The 17,300-nt window shown below is 39.2% G+C and overlaps 1 protein-coding gene across 2 annotated transcripts; it reads right to left on the bottom strand.

Moving 5' to 3' along the window:
- Positions 1-38: 38 nt before the first annotated feature.
- Positions 39-17,056, bottom strand: LOC128620747 (myb/SANT-like DNA-binding domain-containing protein 2). Of its 2 annotated transcripts, none has more exons than XM_053646007.1 (4): positions 16,480-17,056; positions 4,402-4,657; positions 2,344-2,407; positions 39-1,810 (listed from the first exon to the last, which is right to left on the bottom strand). In XM_053646007.1, exons 1-4 carry the CDS (start codon positions 17,017-17,019, stop codon positions 967-969), a joined length of 1,704 nt encoding a protein of 567 aa, XP_053501982.1. In that variant the 5' UTR covers positions 17,020-17,056; the 3' UTR covers positions 39-966. The 2 variants fall into 2 exon arrangements, with proteins under 2 accessions (XP_053501982.1, XP_053501981.1); XM_053646006.1 differs by having other exon boundaries at positions 39-1,837.
- Positions 17,057-17,300: the final 244 nt, after the last annotated feature.

The raw sequence follows: 17,300 nt of genomic DNA on the forward strand, positions 1-17,300 counted from the left end.
ATAAAGAAAAGAGAGAAAATGAAGGACTAACTTTTTAACTTCACAAGTTTTGACTGATATTGAGTGGGCAGCTGTGGCTCTGGTGGTAGAGCAGGTTGTCCACTAATCGTAGGGTTGGCAGTTCGATTCCCGGCCCACGACACATGCCGAAGTGTCCTTGGGCAAGACACCGAACCCCAAGTTGCTCCCGATGGCAAGCTAGCATCTTGCATGGCAGCTCTGCTACCACTGGGGTGAATGAGACACAGTGTAAAGCGCTTTGTAGAACTGCTAAGGTTAAAAAAGCACAGTTAAATAAGTGCAGACCATTTACCATTTATAAAAGAATAATGCATAAAACACTTATTTAATATGAATGAGAAATATAAAATGTAGTGTCCTATTTATTCATTTATTTGTTTTTTTCTTCCATTCATGTAAACAATACCGTGATCTGGAAACAGTTATACATAAAGACACTGTGTGAGTTCACAAGAAAAAGAAATATAAAACAAATACCGATATACTGAAAACATAACGCAATTTCCTGAAAAATGGAATGCTTAACATCAATATTCATAAATATATATTATATAGACCTTTACAGCAATAAACTTTCATTTTCCTCTGATGGGGAAATTTAAAAAGTGCCATGTCTCCACATACACTTGAATCATTTGAAGCACTGGTAGGATGATAAAAATAAAGGCAGTTTTAAAATGGACATGGCAGTGTCTAGATGCCATTGTGTCCACCATTTCAACTTCAACAGTTCCACAGCTCCCTGATTAAGTCTACTGCAAGGGAGGAACATTAACCTTCCTGAACATGTTAAACTGCTGTTACAACTACACTGAAAAGATATAGATGCTGCTCAGTTTCAGCGCTAGAATTATTCTTTGCTAGCTGAAAAATCTAGATCGGAAGCCGAGTTGTGTCGAGATCTCTTCAATACAGTCGTGCAAATCCACAGAACAAATTTTGTTGTCACAAGGTGTCCTTTTTGTTGAACTTCAAGGCATACCCGATTGCCGTTTCTAAACATTCCACCAGGGATCCAGCTGAGAGAAAGTCCAGCTCCACTTCAATAAATTTAATGTACACGGAAGAGGAGCCCCCATCCCTGGAGCAGTTATCCTGCAGAAACCTGGTGATGGCGGGCTCGGGACGACTACCACACTTCCCTGAACTCTGAAAGTGCTGGAGGAGGCATTGCTGAAGTGTGCGATCTTCTGCTATGCCGAGGTAGCAGTAAGTTACTTTGGATGAAGTCCTCCTTCGCTTATTCTCACTCTCACCAAGTTCTCGATCTTGTTCACCAGCTAAAGAACCACTGTTTTCTGAGCTAAAGCTACTAGTCTCCTCCTCCTCCTCATATCCGACAGCGTAGAGGCCATAGGTTTTTGGAATGCCACCTGGAAGCAGGTACTGCGATCCGTTACTGTAACCCGGAGAGCTTGTTTGTGCAATAGAAATCCAGTCCACCTCCATGTGCAGCTCCAGGCAGCGCGCTTCACTGATCGTGATGTCCAGAAATTTATAATACACATTCTTCCAGTTCATCTTCTGCACCTTAGTCATGATCTCCCTGCCCTCTGTCTTCTCTGGGTTGAAGTACTCCCGAAGGCGCTTCCCGAGAGGCACCTGCGAGCTGATCTCTGCGTAGTGGTAGCGGATTTCCTCACGCCACCGTGTGTTGTAGCCCACGCCGAAGATGGCCAGCTTGTTGGAGAGGTGCAAGCGTGAGAAGTCTGTCCACGTCTGGAAGTGCTCCCATTTGACGTCCACCGATTCCAGTATGCGCATCACGTTTTGCATCACTTCCTGACGCCTGCAGGAAATCACAGCACGATGTGGGCTTTAAACAAAACAAACAAACAAACAAAAAAACACATCATCCAATCATCCAGCCGTCCCGCATATAAAAGAAAGATATACTCACAAAAGTCATTTGAAAAATTACATTTAAAATATTATTATTTTAATACCAAAAAAATCTACTAAAACTGATCTTGGAATACCTCTACACATGCCAGCATCATCAATTATGCATGAATAAACAAACTGAGATCTGCATATACTACTGCTAGTTAACTGCTAGTAAACTAGCATTTGTAAACACTACTGAGATTTGTATTGTCATATACTCAGTGATTTATTGAAGAGCAGACAATCCTGTCAAACATTTGGCAAAAGGATATCGAAAATAAAAGCTGAATAGCACAAAAATGATAGTCATGAAGTTCGCAAACTATTCATCTCATTGGGTATTGTGAAATCAATCTATGTGATTACTACACAATCCTCTAGGGGGGAAAAAGAGTGACTACAGTAAATACTAGAGTGACTACAGTAAATACTTACTGGGCATGCTCAGAAGCCTCCGGTCTTAACTGGAGAACTTTGTTCTTTGGAAGCTGGATTTCCTCTGTGAAAGACATAAGAGATACATTAAAGTTACACAATTATAATTGACATAAAATTTACACAGTTCATGTTGTAATAAAGTAATGCTCTAATAGAGAATATAGCAATTTAAATAAATGTGTTTACATTTTGGTCCACTCACCCCCTTAGTCTATGACGGCATGTCGACTATGTTGTTTTAAAAATGTCATTGATGTGTATTTTTATAGTTGATAACATCGGTGGGCAATATGACAAAAATATAATATCATGATTCTTCAATACACAATATGTATCCCAATACACAGGTTTGTGAACAATTATCCAGCAATACAATAGTACTGCATTAAAAACTGTTAAATGATTTATATAATGCCTATAAAAATAAATGTGTTTTATTGTTTATATTTGAAACATCATTTTATTTACAAAATATTTAAAAAAGCGCAATACACTACTGAAGCCACTGAGGGTAGCGGCTTCAGTCGTTTCTTTGCACCCTGTTACATACGCTTTATTATGCATACCATATATATATGCATTTTCTTTTCAATAGACTTAATAAACCGACCAAATGATTTAACTTGCAATACATATGATCCTTGCACAAATTATATCAATCCAAATGGAACACGTTAAAAAAAAAGGTTAATAGTGGTGTACTTGAAGCATGAAAGCGTGACCAATAGAAAACAAAAAGGTGTGCAAACCATGTGCACTTCTTTCTCGGGGGGAGGGGGGGAGACGGAATGTTTTTATTACATAGTGGTCACTTTGGCTGTGCGTGCTTCGGTTCATTTCACCCAAATAACTATTCAATTTACAACAGGGTTGCATGAAAGTAAACCTGCAGAGAGTTTCTTGTTATGCCCAATACAAGCGCTATGGTACTACGTGTACCGGACACCTATTCCATCAGATCAGCTGTTTGTTTGTGATTGGGGAAAGATGTGCAGAGGTCCCCTGTCTAAACAGAGACTGGTCGACTGGGTGATCCACATATGGCCGGCCCCGACCACGACATGCCACTCTACGACGAGGGCCTCCCCCTTATGGGCATGACTCAAAGACATGCAGCTTCTGGAAGTCTCTGCTTCTACCTGGGCATCACCATGCACCTTCTCTAGGTTCTACAGGGTTAACCTTTCAGTGGCATGAATGTGGTGGGCAGCTCTGTACACCTTTCCAATCAGACCTAAGGTAGGTTTGAGTCCTCAAAATAGTATTTGCTACTTAGGTAACTGCTTCAATAGTTGAATAAAAGCGGAAGTAGAAAAAGTACAAAAGTACAAATATTTCTGAAAACAAGTTTCTGCTGGTGGTAGAGTTTCAGTGCAAATCAAATGCAGCAAATTTGAAAATGGTGTACCCACTGTAGCTTCAGATTCCTGTTCTTGGCTGACAGGAGTAGAACTCTGTGGTCTTCTGCTGTTGTAGCCCATCCAACTTGAGGTTCAGCATGTTGTGAGATGTTTTTCTGTTCAGCACGGGTGTAAAGAATTTTTAATCGAGTTACCATAGTCTTTCTATCAGCTCAAACCAGTCTGGTCATTCTCCTCTGTTCTCTCTCTAAGTCCGCAGAACTGCTGCTCACTGGATTTATTTATTTATTTAGCTTTCCAAACTCTAAAGACTGTTGGGTGTGAAATTCCCAGAAGATCAACAGTTTCTGAAATACACAAACCAGCTCATCTGGCACCATACCATGTCAAAGTCACTTAGATCACATTTTTACCCATTCTGATGTTTGATGTGAACTTTAACTGAAGCTTTTGACCTGTATCTTCATGATGTTATGATTGAATTGTATGAATGAGCAGGTGAACAGATGTTCCTTATAAAGTGGCCAGTGAGTGTTTTGAATTTTGAAAATGTGAACTCTGTGAATGGCTTGAGTTACTCTGTATGAATGTGCAGTGAAGGAACTATCTGCACCTCCACACACATTCCTGCACCCTAGCAGCAAAGTTTATTTTCAGCTTATCTTGTAAAGTGTACAGATTACGCTTTACTTACCAGCTTCAATCTCTCCCTCCTGGAAAGCTGCAGAAAGATCCTGGCTGCACCAGTCCTCTTGAGGGTAGTCCTCCATCGTGCTTCCGTCCGACTCCATCTCCTGATAGAGGCCGCTGCTGTTAATCAGCACGGGCTGGCAGCTCTGAGAGTCCCAGCCGCCTTGGCCGAACACTTTCTCCAGCTGCTCGATGGAGTAACTGCTCTTCCTCTTCCCAATGCCGTGTTCCTTCACGCGGCTGTAGCATCGCCGTAGTGTCTATGAGCAACCAAGACAACATTCCCTATTAGGATCACAATACCAAATTCTAATTATAGGCTATCCATGAATTCAATTACCAACTGTGATCATACTAGTATACATTGCGCTCTATAATTATGGGCACTCAAAGAATACACAGAATAATGTAACATTTCCACTCAAACCATAGATGAAGCTGTTTATCTTTGTTCTAACAAAGAAAATTCTCACTGGAACTTTTTAAATTAATAGTATGTTCCAAATAATAGTTATTTTCTCTCAAAAATATATGTCTCAAAATTACTGACACCCTTAAGGAATACTTTAAATAAACAAATGGTCATCCTTGGAAAAATGTACACTATTTTTCAGTCCCCAGAAACTCTGATGTTGCTTTAAACCATATCCTGTTTCCCTGAGGTATAAATATGAGGTTACACACATGGTAAATCCCTTTGTCATCCACAATGCACAGATGTGCAGGCTGTTGTTGGCCTGCATAAATCAAGCAACGGATTAGAAAAAGGTACACAAACAGTTAAAGATATCATTAAGCACATTTCGGCCCATAACAAAAAACTTACTATATTTGAAACAGAAGGAAACTTGCAAGCAACTGGACCCATGAGCACACTGTCCAACAGCACAATGAGGAAAATGGTGAAGGACGGGAAAAAAGACCCCAAAGATTTAAATATACATGCTTTCATTGATTCTTGTGGATGTCACAACCAAAAGCACAAGAAAAGTCGTCTCAGAATCATATAAATACAGTTGCAATCAATACTATTCAAACCCCATTGGAAATCAGGTTTATAGTCTAAATTTAAAGACTTTCAACTGTTTGCAATGAACAAATCAAACAAAAGCAATTGAAATAGTTCAACACAAAGAATGCTTCAAGTGGTTTTCCCAAATTCAACATAAAATTCAACTGATAATGATTTCTCCAATCTCAAAATTATTCAACCCCTTCATGACAAGCATCTTTAGTAGTTAGAGCACCCTTTTGCTGTTATGACCTGCTGCAAATGAGATGCATAGTTTATGGCAGCGTTCCTAAGGAATCTTAGCCAATTCCTCATGAGCAATAAGCACCATACTGTGTTCACTGAAACCTCAGTGCATGTTGCAGGTCTTTTGCAATCACTTGAGGGTTTTTCACAACCCGTCTTCTCAGAAATCTGGTTGCAGCCGTTGTTAGCTTCCTTTTTCTGCTCTGTTCAGGTATTTCATCAATTTTCTGCCCCTAGCCAGTTCGGGTATTTCATGTGTTCCAGCTCAAGCACACCTGGTGCAACGAATGAAGCCCTTGATTAGTTGCATCAGGTGTGTTTGCATATTTGTGCTGTTGTGAGGGATTCTATTCAGGGGGTTGAATAATTTTAAAACTGGAGAAGTCATAATAAGTTGCATTTTCAGTTGAATTTGGGGAAACCACTTGAAGCATTCATTGTGTTAAACTATTTCAATTGCTTTTGTTTGATTTGTTCATTGCAAACACCTGAAAGTCTGTAAACTTTGAGAATAAACCTGATTTGCAATGGGGGTTGAATAATTTTGATTGCAACTGTATTTATATGATTCTGAGACGACTTTTCTTGTGCTTTTGGTTCAGTAGTGGTGTACATCTTTGAGTTCTGGATGGAAACCTCCTGCGTTTAGTACGCGCCATACTGTGCTCACTGAAACCTCGGTGCCGGTTGCCACCAAGTCTTGCTGCAGGTCTTTTGCAGTCACTCGAGGGTTTTTCACAACCTGCCTTCTCTGAAATCTGGTTGCAACCGTTTATAGCTTCCTCTTTCTGCTCTGTTCAGGAATTTCATTCATTTTCTGTCCCTAGCCAGTTGAGGTATTTCATGTGTTCCAGCGCAATCACACCTGGTGCAACTAATGAAGCCCTTGATTAGTTGCATCAGGTGTGTTTGCATATTTGTGCTGTTGTGAGGGATTCTAGTCAGGGGGTTGAATAATTTTAAAACTGGAGAAGTCATAATAAGTTGCATTTTCAGTTGAATTTGGGGAAACCACTTGAAGCATTCATTGTGTTAAACTATTTCAATTGCTTTTGTTTGATTTGTTCACTGCAAACACCTGAAAGTCTGTAAATTTTGAGAATAAACCTGATTTGCAATGGGGGTTGAAGAATTTTGATTGCAACTGTACTGTACTTCCAAAGCAACACAGATTTGGTTAAAGAAACACAAAATCTATGACCATCTCAGTTTGTAGACTTGAACTCTACTGAAAAAGTTTGGTCTGAAATAGAGGTGGAAGGTGTTGTGGATAAAAATGACATGAAATAAACATGAGGGAGACCTAGTATGAGTAATATGTAATTTTATTACATAAATTTATTTATTTTATTATAAGAGCTGAGGAGTGCAAACACACACACACACACACTCTCGTACAGTCAAGGGCGGGCATGTAGACATAACACACACACACACACACACACACACTCTCTCTGTCTCTCTCTCTCTCTCTCTCACACACACACACACACACACACACACACACAACATTATAACTTTATAAGAATAATAAAAAGCTGTATTAAGATATTATAAGGGTAATATCTTATAATAATAAAATATATACTCTTTATAAAAATAAAGAGTAGTAGGATATGTAGGATAGTAGAAGAGTAATATAATGATATTATGAAGTAGGAAGTACAGTAAACCATTTTGCAAGCAGTATAACTATATATAAAATAGAGATATAGAGCAAATATGAAAATAAATTATAAACCAGAAATACAGAAAAATGTAACTTACTCATAATTCAGATGGTGAAGATTCTTGTCTCACAAGGAAGGCCTTAATTTTAAGAGAAAACCATGAGGAGCCATTTATAAGGGTAGCTGAGTCAAGCTGACCCCGCGAGATAAGAGTGAGACCAAGGTCTCTCTAAATTGTTTTGTCTCTCTCCACTTTTGAACCTAATGGTAAATTGGAAAGGCCTCTATCAGAACCTAATGGTAAATTGGAAAGGCCTCTTTCAGAACCTAATGGTAAATTGGAAAGGCCTCCTTCAAAACCTAATGGTAATGTAGATGAGCTCTTTTTTAACCCTATTGGTATTGATATCATAGTCTTTCTGAAATATATTGGTTATCTACTGTATAAATACAGTATAAATACTGGAGCTTGAGCTCCGGGTGTCAGATCACTTCTGAGAATTCTCATCGGTGTGGATCTCGTGTGGTGGAACGGAACCAATAAATCTGGACCCTTGCTTCTTCTCACTCACGGCTGGCGTCTTTTTTCTATCTCCAACTGGATTCGGAGAGGTGAGTATTTGCTTCTATGTTGAATTTTAAGTGTTTTTAGGTAATAGGCTAAATTTGAGCCAGCATTTGGCACCCCAGATGGGACTGGGCTAAGACCCGTACGTCTGTAATCTCTCCCATGGGACTTCACTCTCTAAGGCAACAGATAGGCCGTGTAGGAAAAAAACACTGCAGATGCCTGTTATTTCAAAGCTCTGTCTTAGTGATCTGTTGTCACGAGTGGGAAGCAAGACTAAGTTGGTCTCCAAAAGAACCTTGAGTGAGTGAGAAAAGGTAAGAGAAGTGTGAACCGATATGTGATTGTATAAGGGTTATGTATAAGGTGTATAAGGTTGTTTAATGAAATTGTATATGTGTTGCGTGAGTGAAAGTCCTGCAATACCGCTGGTTAAAAATTCCAGGGCTGGATAGGAAGCAGGTGGATATGAGGCCTCAAATCCCAGATACTGGCTACTCGAGGTGGCGGCTGCATTGGTGGGGACGCCTAATACCGCTGGATTGAGTCCAGGTCTGGATAGAGAGGGGTATAAATCCTGGGCCCAGGTCCGGGTCACGCAACTCAGGGAAAGGACCCATCAAGAGAAGCGTGCCCGGTGTATGAATGTGTATTAACAAATGTGTGTGTGATAATATAAATAGGTGTAACAGTGTGTGAATATAATATTGGTGTGAGAGCTTGCATGCGTGTGTGATAAACTCCAAAAATTAGTTTTGGAGATAAGTGTGAGTGAGTGTGTGTTCTTTTCTGTGCAGGCCTGCTTCTGTGTGAAAGGAAAGAGAAAAAAAAAAAAAAAAAAAAAACCAAAAAAAAACTGTGTGCGCTCTTCAGATTGAGATGGGTGACACAGAACGTTGTGCGATATTTCTGCTTTTTCAGTGAATGTTTTGAATTTGGTACAGACTTTGTGTGAGTCGGGTGGGACTGTTTGCATTATAATTACTTTGGTATCAGTAACTACTGTATGAATGTTTTAAAAATTGGGGAGCAGTCAAGAACATTGTAAATATTTTAGACATCTTCCCGACTGCCCATTGTGTAGATGAGAACTTCTAGACCTGTAATATATAACAACATATTCCCAGATTGTGTGATCCAGGGGAAAAGGAAGACTGAAGGTGGGAAAAAAGTGTGCATTTTCAGGCCCCAGAAGCCATTGTTGAGAAATGAGTGAGTCAGACACTCGAAATGTGGAGGAGAAAGTCCATTTGGACCTTTCATTTATATTCCATAAATTAAGTTATAACAAAGGGTTTCTCTTTTATGACATGTGAGCAGAGAGATAAAAAAAAAGGAATAGTTTTCTGTAGGCCTAAAAGGAGGTCTTAACCCAGATTATAGAATACATGGTTTGGTTTGTCATTCACACATACAGCCTTATAATCTCAATAGCTCAATTGTAGTCAGCTTGCTCTTTCAGCAGCCTTTGGGCTGTGGATCGTTCTATGAGAGATAAAAAGTAGTCGACACAGAGTGTTTCTTTTTTTGTCTATATTGCTCATTTCATTCAGTACCTTGTCTATAAATCCTGCAGAGATGTTAGGTATAATATTTGTAGTATTTTAGTAACTATTGTTATATAACTTGAAGTTAGTAAGTTATAAAAAAATTGTGTTCACCATTATGGTAAAGTACATAACACTTAAGTTCCTTTTAAATAATGTGGAAAAACTAGTTGGAACAACATGATTTTTATGAGTAATCAAGTTAAAAACTTGTGTTTATTATACAGATTATTAAATGAGTTTAATTGAATACATTTGACTGTAGAGGAAAAGGTGATTTCTCCAACTCAGTGTGGTTCGTTGGTTGAAATTAATTTAAAGTTGTCATAACTCAAAAATGATTGGTGTTTTGCAAAACTGTCTGTGTGGTTCGCCTGAAAGAGTTTTGTGTGTGTTTATTGTTTGTTTAGTATTATGGTGTTACTGTGCATGTTCCAAGTTATGAGGGAGGGTCTCCGTCCGGCCTGGCTCCTCAGTCTCCTGGCATGACACGAGACTGGATTGAGACTGTGTTGAGCGGATTGTATACAGTTCCATATTTAGATTTGGTACACGGCTGGTCAGAAGCATGCGCGCCAGAGCTCCAAATCATTCTTTTAATTTTAATTTGAATTCCGTGTGTTTCCCTGTTTGGAAACTGAATGAAAGTGTTTTGAGTCCCATGATGACGTTCATCTAAAACACAGAGCGCGCAAGAGAGGGAGAGAGCGCATGCGAGAGATTTTTTTCTCCCTTTTTACAATCTTTTAGTTATCAAATTTCACACTACACATTAAAGTCAAGGTGACTCAATATATATATATATATATATATATATATATATATATATATATATATAAATAAATGCTTAAACATATTTCTGTAAAAGTTAAAATCAATCAGTATTATTGATTTTATGTGTCCGGAGAGAACTTTTATGGCAGTTTATGTGTTGTGCCACGTTGTTTCTTCTGCACAGGCATATCGACATCTTTGCCTGACTAATGATAAAATTGATCAGCTGACATTTGAACCTGTTCCTTGTGAGTGATGTACTTAACAAATTAATAATAAAAAAAAAAACCCTGAAAAGTAAAACAGACCCGAGGTTACAGTCTCTGCCTGATCACAAGGACCAATGTGGTCCGTATCAGGCTAGGTCACATCCCCCCTGTTGAGATAATGTTGAGCCTAAACATTTGGTTTTAGAGAGCACTGTACCTTCACAGCAGTATTAAATGTAAGTAAGTCCAGTGAACTGACTCGCTAACAAGAGCTGGAATAACCATAACTAATTTGTGTATCGGTGATTCCTATACGGGTACGTGTCTATACATTGTTAAGCAGTGTAAGTGTGAGTTCTTCTGGCGTGTGGTATTCAGGTTGCATAATGAGGAATAATTCCTGCATATTTTCTCTTTAAATGCTGGTTATGTCCAGTGATGAGTAATTAGTAAGATCAGATGGCAGTAGTAGTCTGCACATTTTAAACTCTCTGTAAGGTGTTGTACGCCTGTTACAGATGTGATATCTGAGTCCGTAACATTAGAATAAGGTGGTGATTACTTAATGTGGAATTCGGGTTTTGCAGGGAGTACGAGTATCTGGATTAGGCAGCCTTGCATAATGGTTCCTTTTGCTGACATGTTGTGCTGATGTGAGTTTGTGAGTTAGTTTAATTACAGTCTTTTTACAACAGTGTAGTTTGAAGTGATTTGTTTCTTTTCTGAACTGTAGATTGGTGAATAGAATAAAGTAGTTGTGTAAATATACAAATATATATATACATATTTTATATATATATATATATATATATATATATATATATATATATATATATATATATATATATATATTAATTATACGGTGTGCTATGGATATGTCATACAAAGTATACGAGTTGCAATATTTAAATAATACAGAGCAGTGGTCACAAACTCTCGGAATGGAGCATATACTGCACAATCTGTGAAGTGAATTGATAAATCTTTATATGGTAACTGTGACTGAGCTGAGAATTGGATGCAGGTGTGTGTGATCTGGGAATTGCAGTCCATGGCAGCCAGCCATGTTTGTGGACCACAGTGCAGGATGGGAAATGTGGTTTGTGACATGAGTAGATCTAACACTACCTTAATATGGTCAAATACAGTTTAAATGAAATGGATACATTTATAGGAGGAATCTTATGCCTTTCACAATTGGGTGCTCAGCCAAGGAAACAAATTGGTGGTAAATTGAAATAAAGCTCATAGATGATAAATTTTATTTTAGACTAAGTTAAATACATATTCACATTACTCCTAATTAGATATATTTAAATAAAGTGAACAAAATTTAAATGTCATGTATGAAGGGTCTAAGTGATATTTTGAGTGTGATACAGTTATAAGTTAATAAGGGACAAAGGGGTGCATGCATGTTTACCATTTAGACTAAACACTATTGTTGTACACATAAAACCAAATTCACTAGGTTGTTTTGAATAAAAATTAGTGGGATAAAAGTGACTAGAGGACTGTAAATACATATCTAGATCTCAACCTCGTTTACTCTGTTTACTCTGTATTATTGGGATTATCACTCGTTAGCACAGGTGGGATATTAATATGTTAGGTTAGTGTATACCACAAATAGTCCTAGACTAAAGGAATTTTGTTTTCCTTTCTCAATATCCTTCTGGTGAATGAAAATCAGGAAGGGATAAGAATGTATCTTTGCCAATTGGGTTTGCATTTTTAAAGTCAACAGACTAGAACTCTTTTACAGATTAACTAAACATGAGAGTGGAAGACCCCTTTATGAGAGGTGTTATTCCTTTGATTACAGAAGTTGAGATTACTTTAATAATTTTTAAATGATTTGATAGACCAACATTATTTAATCTCTTCAGCAATATTTCATGATCCACTGTGTCGACTAAAATCGACAAACAGGGAAGTGCAGAAGGTACCGTGACATTGTTTTAGGACTTTCAAAACAGCTGTTGTGCTGATGTGTTTATATGACCTTAGACTTTTTTGCTAACTGATAACATGTCAACGGTTCACTGAAAAGGCTTTCTAAAAGGGACATAGGACAGGAGGCTTTGGGATTAGAATGTAATGATCTAATATAGTGGGATTTCCCTGGTTTAATAAGAAATAAAATAAATAAATAAATAAGCTGATTTCCAAATTTCTGGTATAACCCCGTTGTCTAATGAAAGATTAAAATGATAAGTTAAAAGAGATGAAATAATATCAACTGCTAAGTTTAGAAATACAGACTCCACACAATCAGGGCCTTGTGATTTGTTTATATCGAACAATTTGAGTGCTCTGTAAACATCAGAAGTCTTAATACGTTAAAAACTGAACTCCTCATTTTGAATTGTTTTTGAATGGCTTTCTGCATTATTAAAATCAGTGTACAGTAAGTCACTTGATAAGTATTCACCGTTTTAATAGGCCTAGATCTGGGGCATAAATTGAACATTTAATGATGGGTTTTGCAGTTGTGTGTTCCCAGTTGTCTGTCTCCGGTTTCCAAAGTGGGCAGTGATGATGCCACCCCTCATCCTGAACGCGCTAACATACCTGGCACATTGTGGGCTACATAAGGTTAAAGCACGGCAAGTAGCATATACACTGTAATAAGCTAAAGTGAAGTATAGTCATCCTGTGTCCTGTAAACAATATCTTCAATCCTCAGAAAAGGATGAAGGAACATGCCCACTGAGTCTAGCATTATTACAGCAAGCTGAGATAACAACTGCGATAAGTTCTGCAATACAACCAACCCACCCAGTAACCAATGTTTAAGGCTGGAAGAGGATGGTATTTTACAGAAAAGTTACGCAGTCAACTAACTAGTCATCCCAGTAGCTCCATTATTTATAGTATGTTGTATATAGAATATATATAAGATGTCCCAACTGTAACCCATTCCATTCCACATGATATTATTATTGATCAGCGCTTTTTCCAAGTGACTGCATGTGAGAGCTCAAGGCCGTTACTCCCCTTAACATTCCTAGATCAGTAGTACACCTGGGAGCGTCTCCTTCGGGGGCTGTGGGCTCCCCTGCGGTGTACTCCTCTGTGGTCATAGACTCCCTTGCACGCTCCCAAGGCCGACAGGACATGATTGGGGTCATCCTCCGCCCCATAAAAGCACAACAAATGTTCCTGGACGTTATCAAGTATGGTCTGTAGTGGATCACTGATTGCTCTCTACAGGACAAAATCCTGAGATCTGGGTGTTCTTTGGACCAGCCTGACACTGAATGGACTTATGCTTTGCACCTGTACTATGGTTAGAAAACATCAACAAAGACTTTGTCTTATATGTGGCTGGGAGGGCGCCGCTGGGGGGGTCCCGGCTCAGGAGTGTGGGGCGCTTACAGGGCTGTGGTTTATGTATTGAAAACATTGGATTCGGTGGCACAAGGATTGCCAGCACTGTGTGTGCTGCGACTGGAGATGCTCTCTTAGTGCAGATCACTGGGAAAATTGCTCTCTCACACATCGATCTTACATTCATCACACCAGGTCATTTCTATTTTGAAAGAACCTGATATGGGGATATGGGGTTAATCTATGTGCCACCCAAAATGAAATTCTTAAACCTATTAGTGTGCCTAACACACCAATGTGTTGTAGTGCCTAATTAATTCTGTGGAGTCAGTCACTGAGAACACTCACGGTTGCCTAGCCGAAATTCATATTTCCTCGAGCTTAAAAGTTTCGGGTCTGACATGTTACAAACATTATGAACACCCTGTTCTGCCCAATTGGTTGAATTAAAAGCTAGCACTACAGAGTGCAACCTAGTTAAGGGTAGAATTGCTTTTATATATATATATATATATATATATATATATATATATATATATATATATATATATATATAAAAATAAATACTGACGTTTAGGCCCATGGATTGTGTCGTCTGTTTGGAGTTGTTTGAATGCAATGCGGTTTTAGAAAAATCGTTGGAACGCCACTTACTGAGCAAATAGTTTAATTAAATTCTGATTGTACCTACTGCACTTCTCACTGCATGCATTACAGATGCCCATGATTTTAACCAGTGTGCGAGGGGGAAGGTAGAGGAATGATCTCTGTATTTACAGGCAACGGTGGAGGATAAACTGAGTGTGATATTTGTGCTCAAAAAAAAACATTTTTTTTTTTCTTGACCAGGGATAGGTCCTAGATCTGGCATACCATCTCAAGTTAACGTAATTTGTGCTGATACTAAACATATTTCGGTAGATGCTCTACCTCTTGCACTAATGACCTATCGTTATTACGTCACTCCATGCGGACTAACAGCAATATGTATCTAACACCGCATGAAATGCTTACGGGTCAACCCATGTCTGTGTCTGTTCCTTATGATGGACTGCCACTGGAGTAATTGCAGATGAATCAAAAACATATATGAGACCACTAACTATTATGTATGAAGCTATCTATTCACAGGAAAAGAGCTGGGTGCATTGTTATGGGTGAGGCGTTACTGCCTCAACGGGGGGAGGTGTTCACCCGGAGGTGGGAGACCAGGAGCAGCGAGAGAATGGCTGAAACTGACTACAAGGCAGCAGCGGACTACAAGAACATGCGACCCCCGAAGAGACTGGAGGATGCGCGATCCTCCAGCGGAGCTGCTGTCAACGGGGGGTCTGCTGTCAAGAACTCTCAAGTCAACGGCAGACGGGATGAGAAGATCCATACCCTGGGTGTACGTGCTAGCCTAAGAACGTCCCCCCAACGTCCCACCTAAGAATATTCAATTAAATTTTATTTGTATAGTGCTTTTAACAATGGACATTGTCACAAAGCAGCTTTACAGAAATATATAAATTCAGTATAGAAATTGTACATTTATAAACACATCCCTAATGGGCAAGCTAGAGGTGACGGTGGCAAGGAAAAACACCCGGACATGATATGAGGAAGAAACCATCAGAGGAAACAGACTAAAAAGGGTACCTATCCTCATCTGGGTGACAGCAGACTGCAATTATAAATAATTCTCTTCTATAACTATGTACTACCTGGTCAAAAAGTTGAAATTGTATAACCAGGAAATTCATTACAGTTTTAACACGAAGTGTATTTTGTTGAAGTTATCACCTGTTCACTGACGGAGACTTGAGTGCAAAACTGTTTGTGACAATTGCAGTCCAAAGCCATCTTCATGGTTTCTAAGTGGTACCATCCATCTATCCATCAAAATAAAGTAGCTAAAATGTTCTGTATGGACGAGTGTAATAAGATCCCTCACACAAGTGTCTCCAAGCTTGTTGTATATTACAGAAAGAGACTCAGCGTTGTTAATCTCTCCACAGCTACTGACACAAACGATAAATTGTTAGGGAGTGGATTCTGAAACCAGTGCACAACTTGTTTAGGATAGCCCATCATATCATATATGTCTACTGTATTTAATACAGAGTAGCGTGCTAAAGTCCTCTATATACACACACAACCTAGAATTACTGTATTAGGTTAAACTATACGTAGTACTTATCTGGTCCTGAAAGTGTGTATCATGGGGAAAAGACTGTGGTTTGGCACTGTCTTTGTGTCCTGACTTTCACAGTTTAACATGCTTAAAACTAATGGAAGCATCAAACTTACACGCCACAGACCACAATTAAAAGGATGATCCATGTTACATTAAAGTGCTATGTAAACACACACGTGTCATATATACAAAACCAGGTACACACCATAAAATTCACCACAACAGGTTATCAGGTGTAGCCTATATACTGTGGAAATGATTAAATTATACTATTGAAAAGCACTCACTAGCCATTTATTAGTAGGTCATGTGTTAATAATAGACAATAATAAAAGACAAAGTTAGTAACAAAGATCTATCTGGAACACCAGGCATGTTAATATGTTACATCAGTCACAGACTCTGTATTTTGGTTTTGACATCTTCCTCAACAATCTAGTAGCAAACATCAACGCTAATATTACAGCTAACACTGTTAAAGGTCTAGGTTGTGTATGAACCGTAACCTGAGCGCTGCTCGGCTCCATTGGCAATTTGACATTACCTTCATCCTCTCCCTGCACTGAGACGGAGTCCTGTCATATCCGAGCTCTGACAAGGCTCTGGAAACCCGCTCATACATGGCCGGTCCGGGCGCCTTGCCGGAAAACACCGTCCCTGCAACTTCCAGCTGCTGCATGCGGGCCTCGGCGAGTCGTTCGTTACCCCACACAGCGATGAGCGCGTTGGTTTCGGATGGAGTCCATGACATGCCGCGACACACCGTGAAGCCGCCGCCGCCGCCACCGCCAGCGACGCTGCTGCTGCTGTTGTTGGAGGCAGAGGCCGAGCCGCCTCCGGCCCCCAGCGCTGATATGGACACATTCAGAGAGGGTAATCTGTTGGGAGCGGATGGGTCAGAATGATACTGGTTGCCATCACTTAGCTCGTCCGATTCGGGAGATGGAAGCTCGGTTTTCGGCGTCTTCAGCGGCGCCGACCTCTCAGGAGAGCGCTCAGCGTTACTGGGGGCAGCCATATTTGCTGCTGCTCTGTTGCTAAGAGGAGGGGTAGTGGGGAAAAAGGGTGGATTGCGCATGCGCATTCGAGCTGGCCATGACGACTAGGGATGGACTATACGACTGGTTTTCTTTTCTATCCAATACCAGGTAGTATGAAGATTAACTTTTAAAAGCCTTCTAGTGCATATAAAGAACTTTGTAAATACGGACATTATTAATTATATGTTAAATAAATACCCTGCTGAAAAATGTAATGGTTTTAATAGATAGATAGATAGATAGATAGATAGATAGATAGATAGATAGATAAATCAATTTAAATAAATAAATAAATAAATAAATGTTCAGTCATTCTGAAAGTCAA

The sequence above is a fragment of the Ictalurus furcatus genome, chromosome 16, assembly GCF_023375685.1.
Source record: "Ictalurus furcatus strain D&B chromosome 16, Billie_1.0, whole genome shotgun sequence".
Taxonomy (NCBI): domain Eukaryota; kingdom Metazoa; phylum Chordata; class Actinopteri; order Siluriformes; family Ictaluridae; genus Ictalurus; species Ictalurus furcatus.

What these genes read in the sequence shown, in the direction of transcription:
- LOC128620747 (XM_053646006.1), bottom strand. Translation starts at nt 17,019, where the DNA reads ATGCGCATGCGCAATCCACCCTTTTTCCCCACTACCCCTCCTCTTAGC. An exon ending in AGTGCAGGGAGAGGATGAAG is followed by an intron (nt 4,658 to 16,479) that starts GTAATGTCAAAT and finishes GGTTGCTCATAG; the next exon opens with ACACTACGGCGATGCTACAG. An exon ending in GAGGCTTCTGAGCATGCCCA is followed by an intron (nt 1,838 to 2,343) that starts GTAAGTATTTAC and finishes TTTTGTTTAAAG; the next exon opens with CCCACATCGTGCTGTGATTT.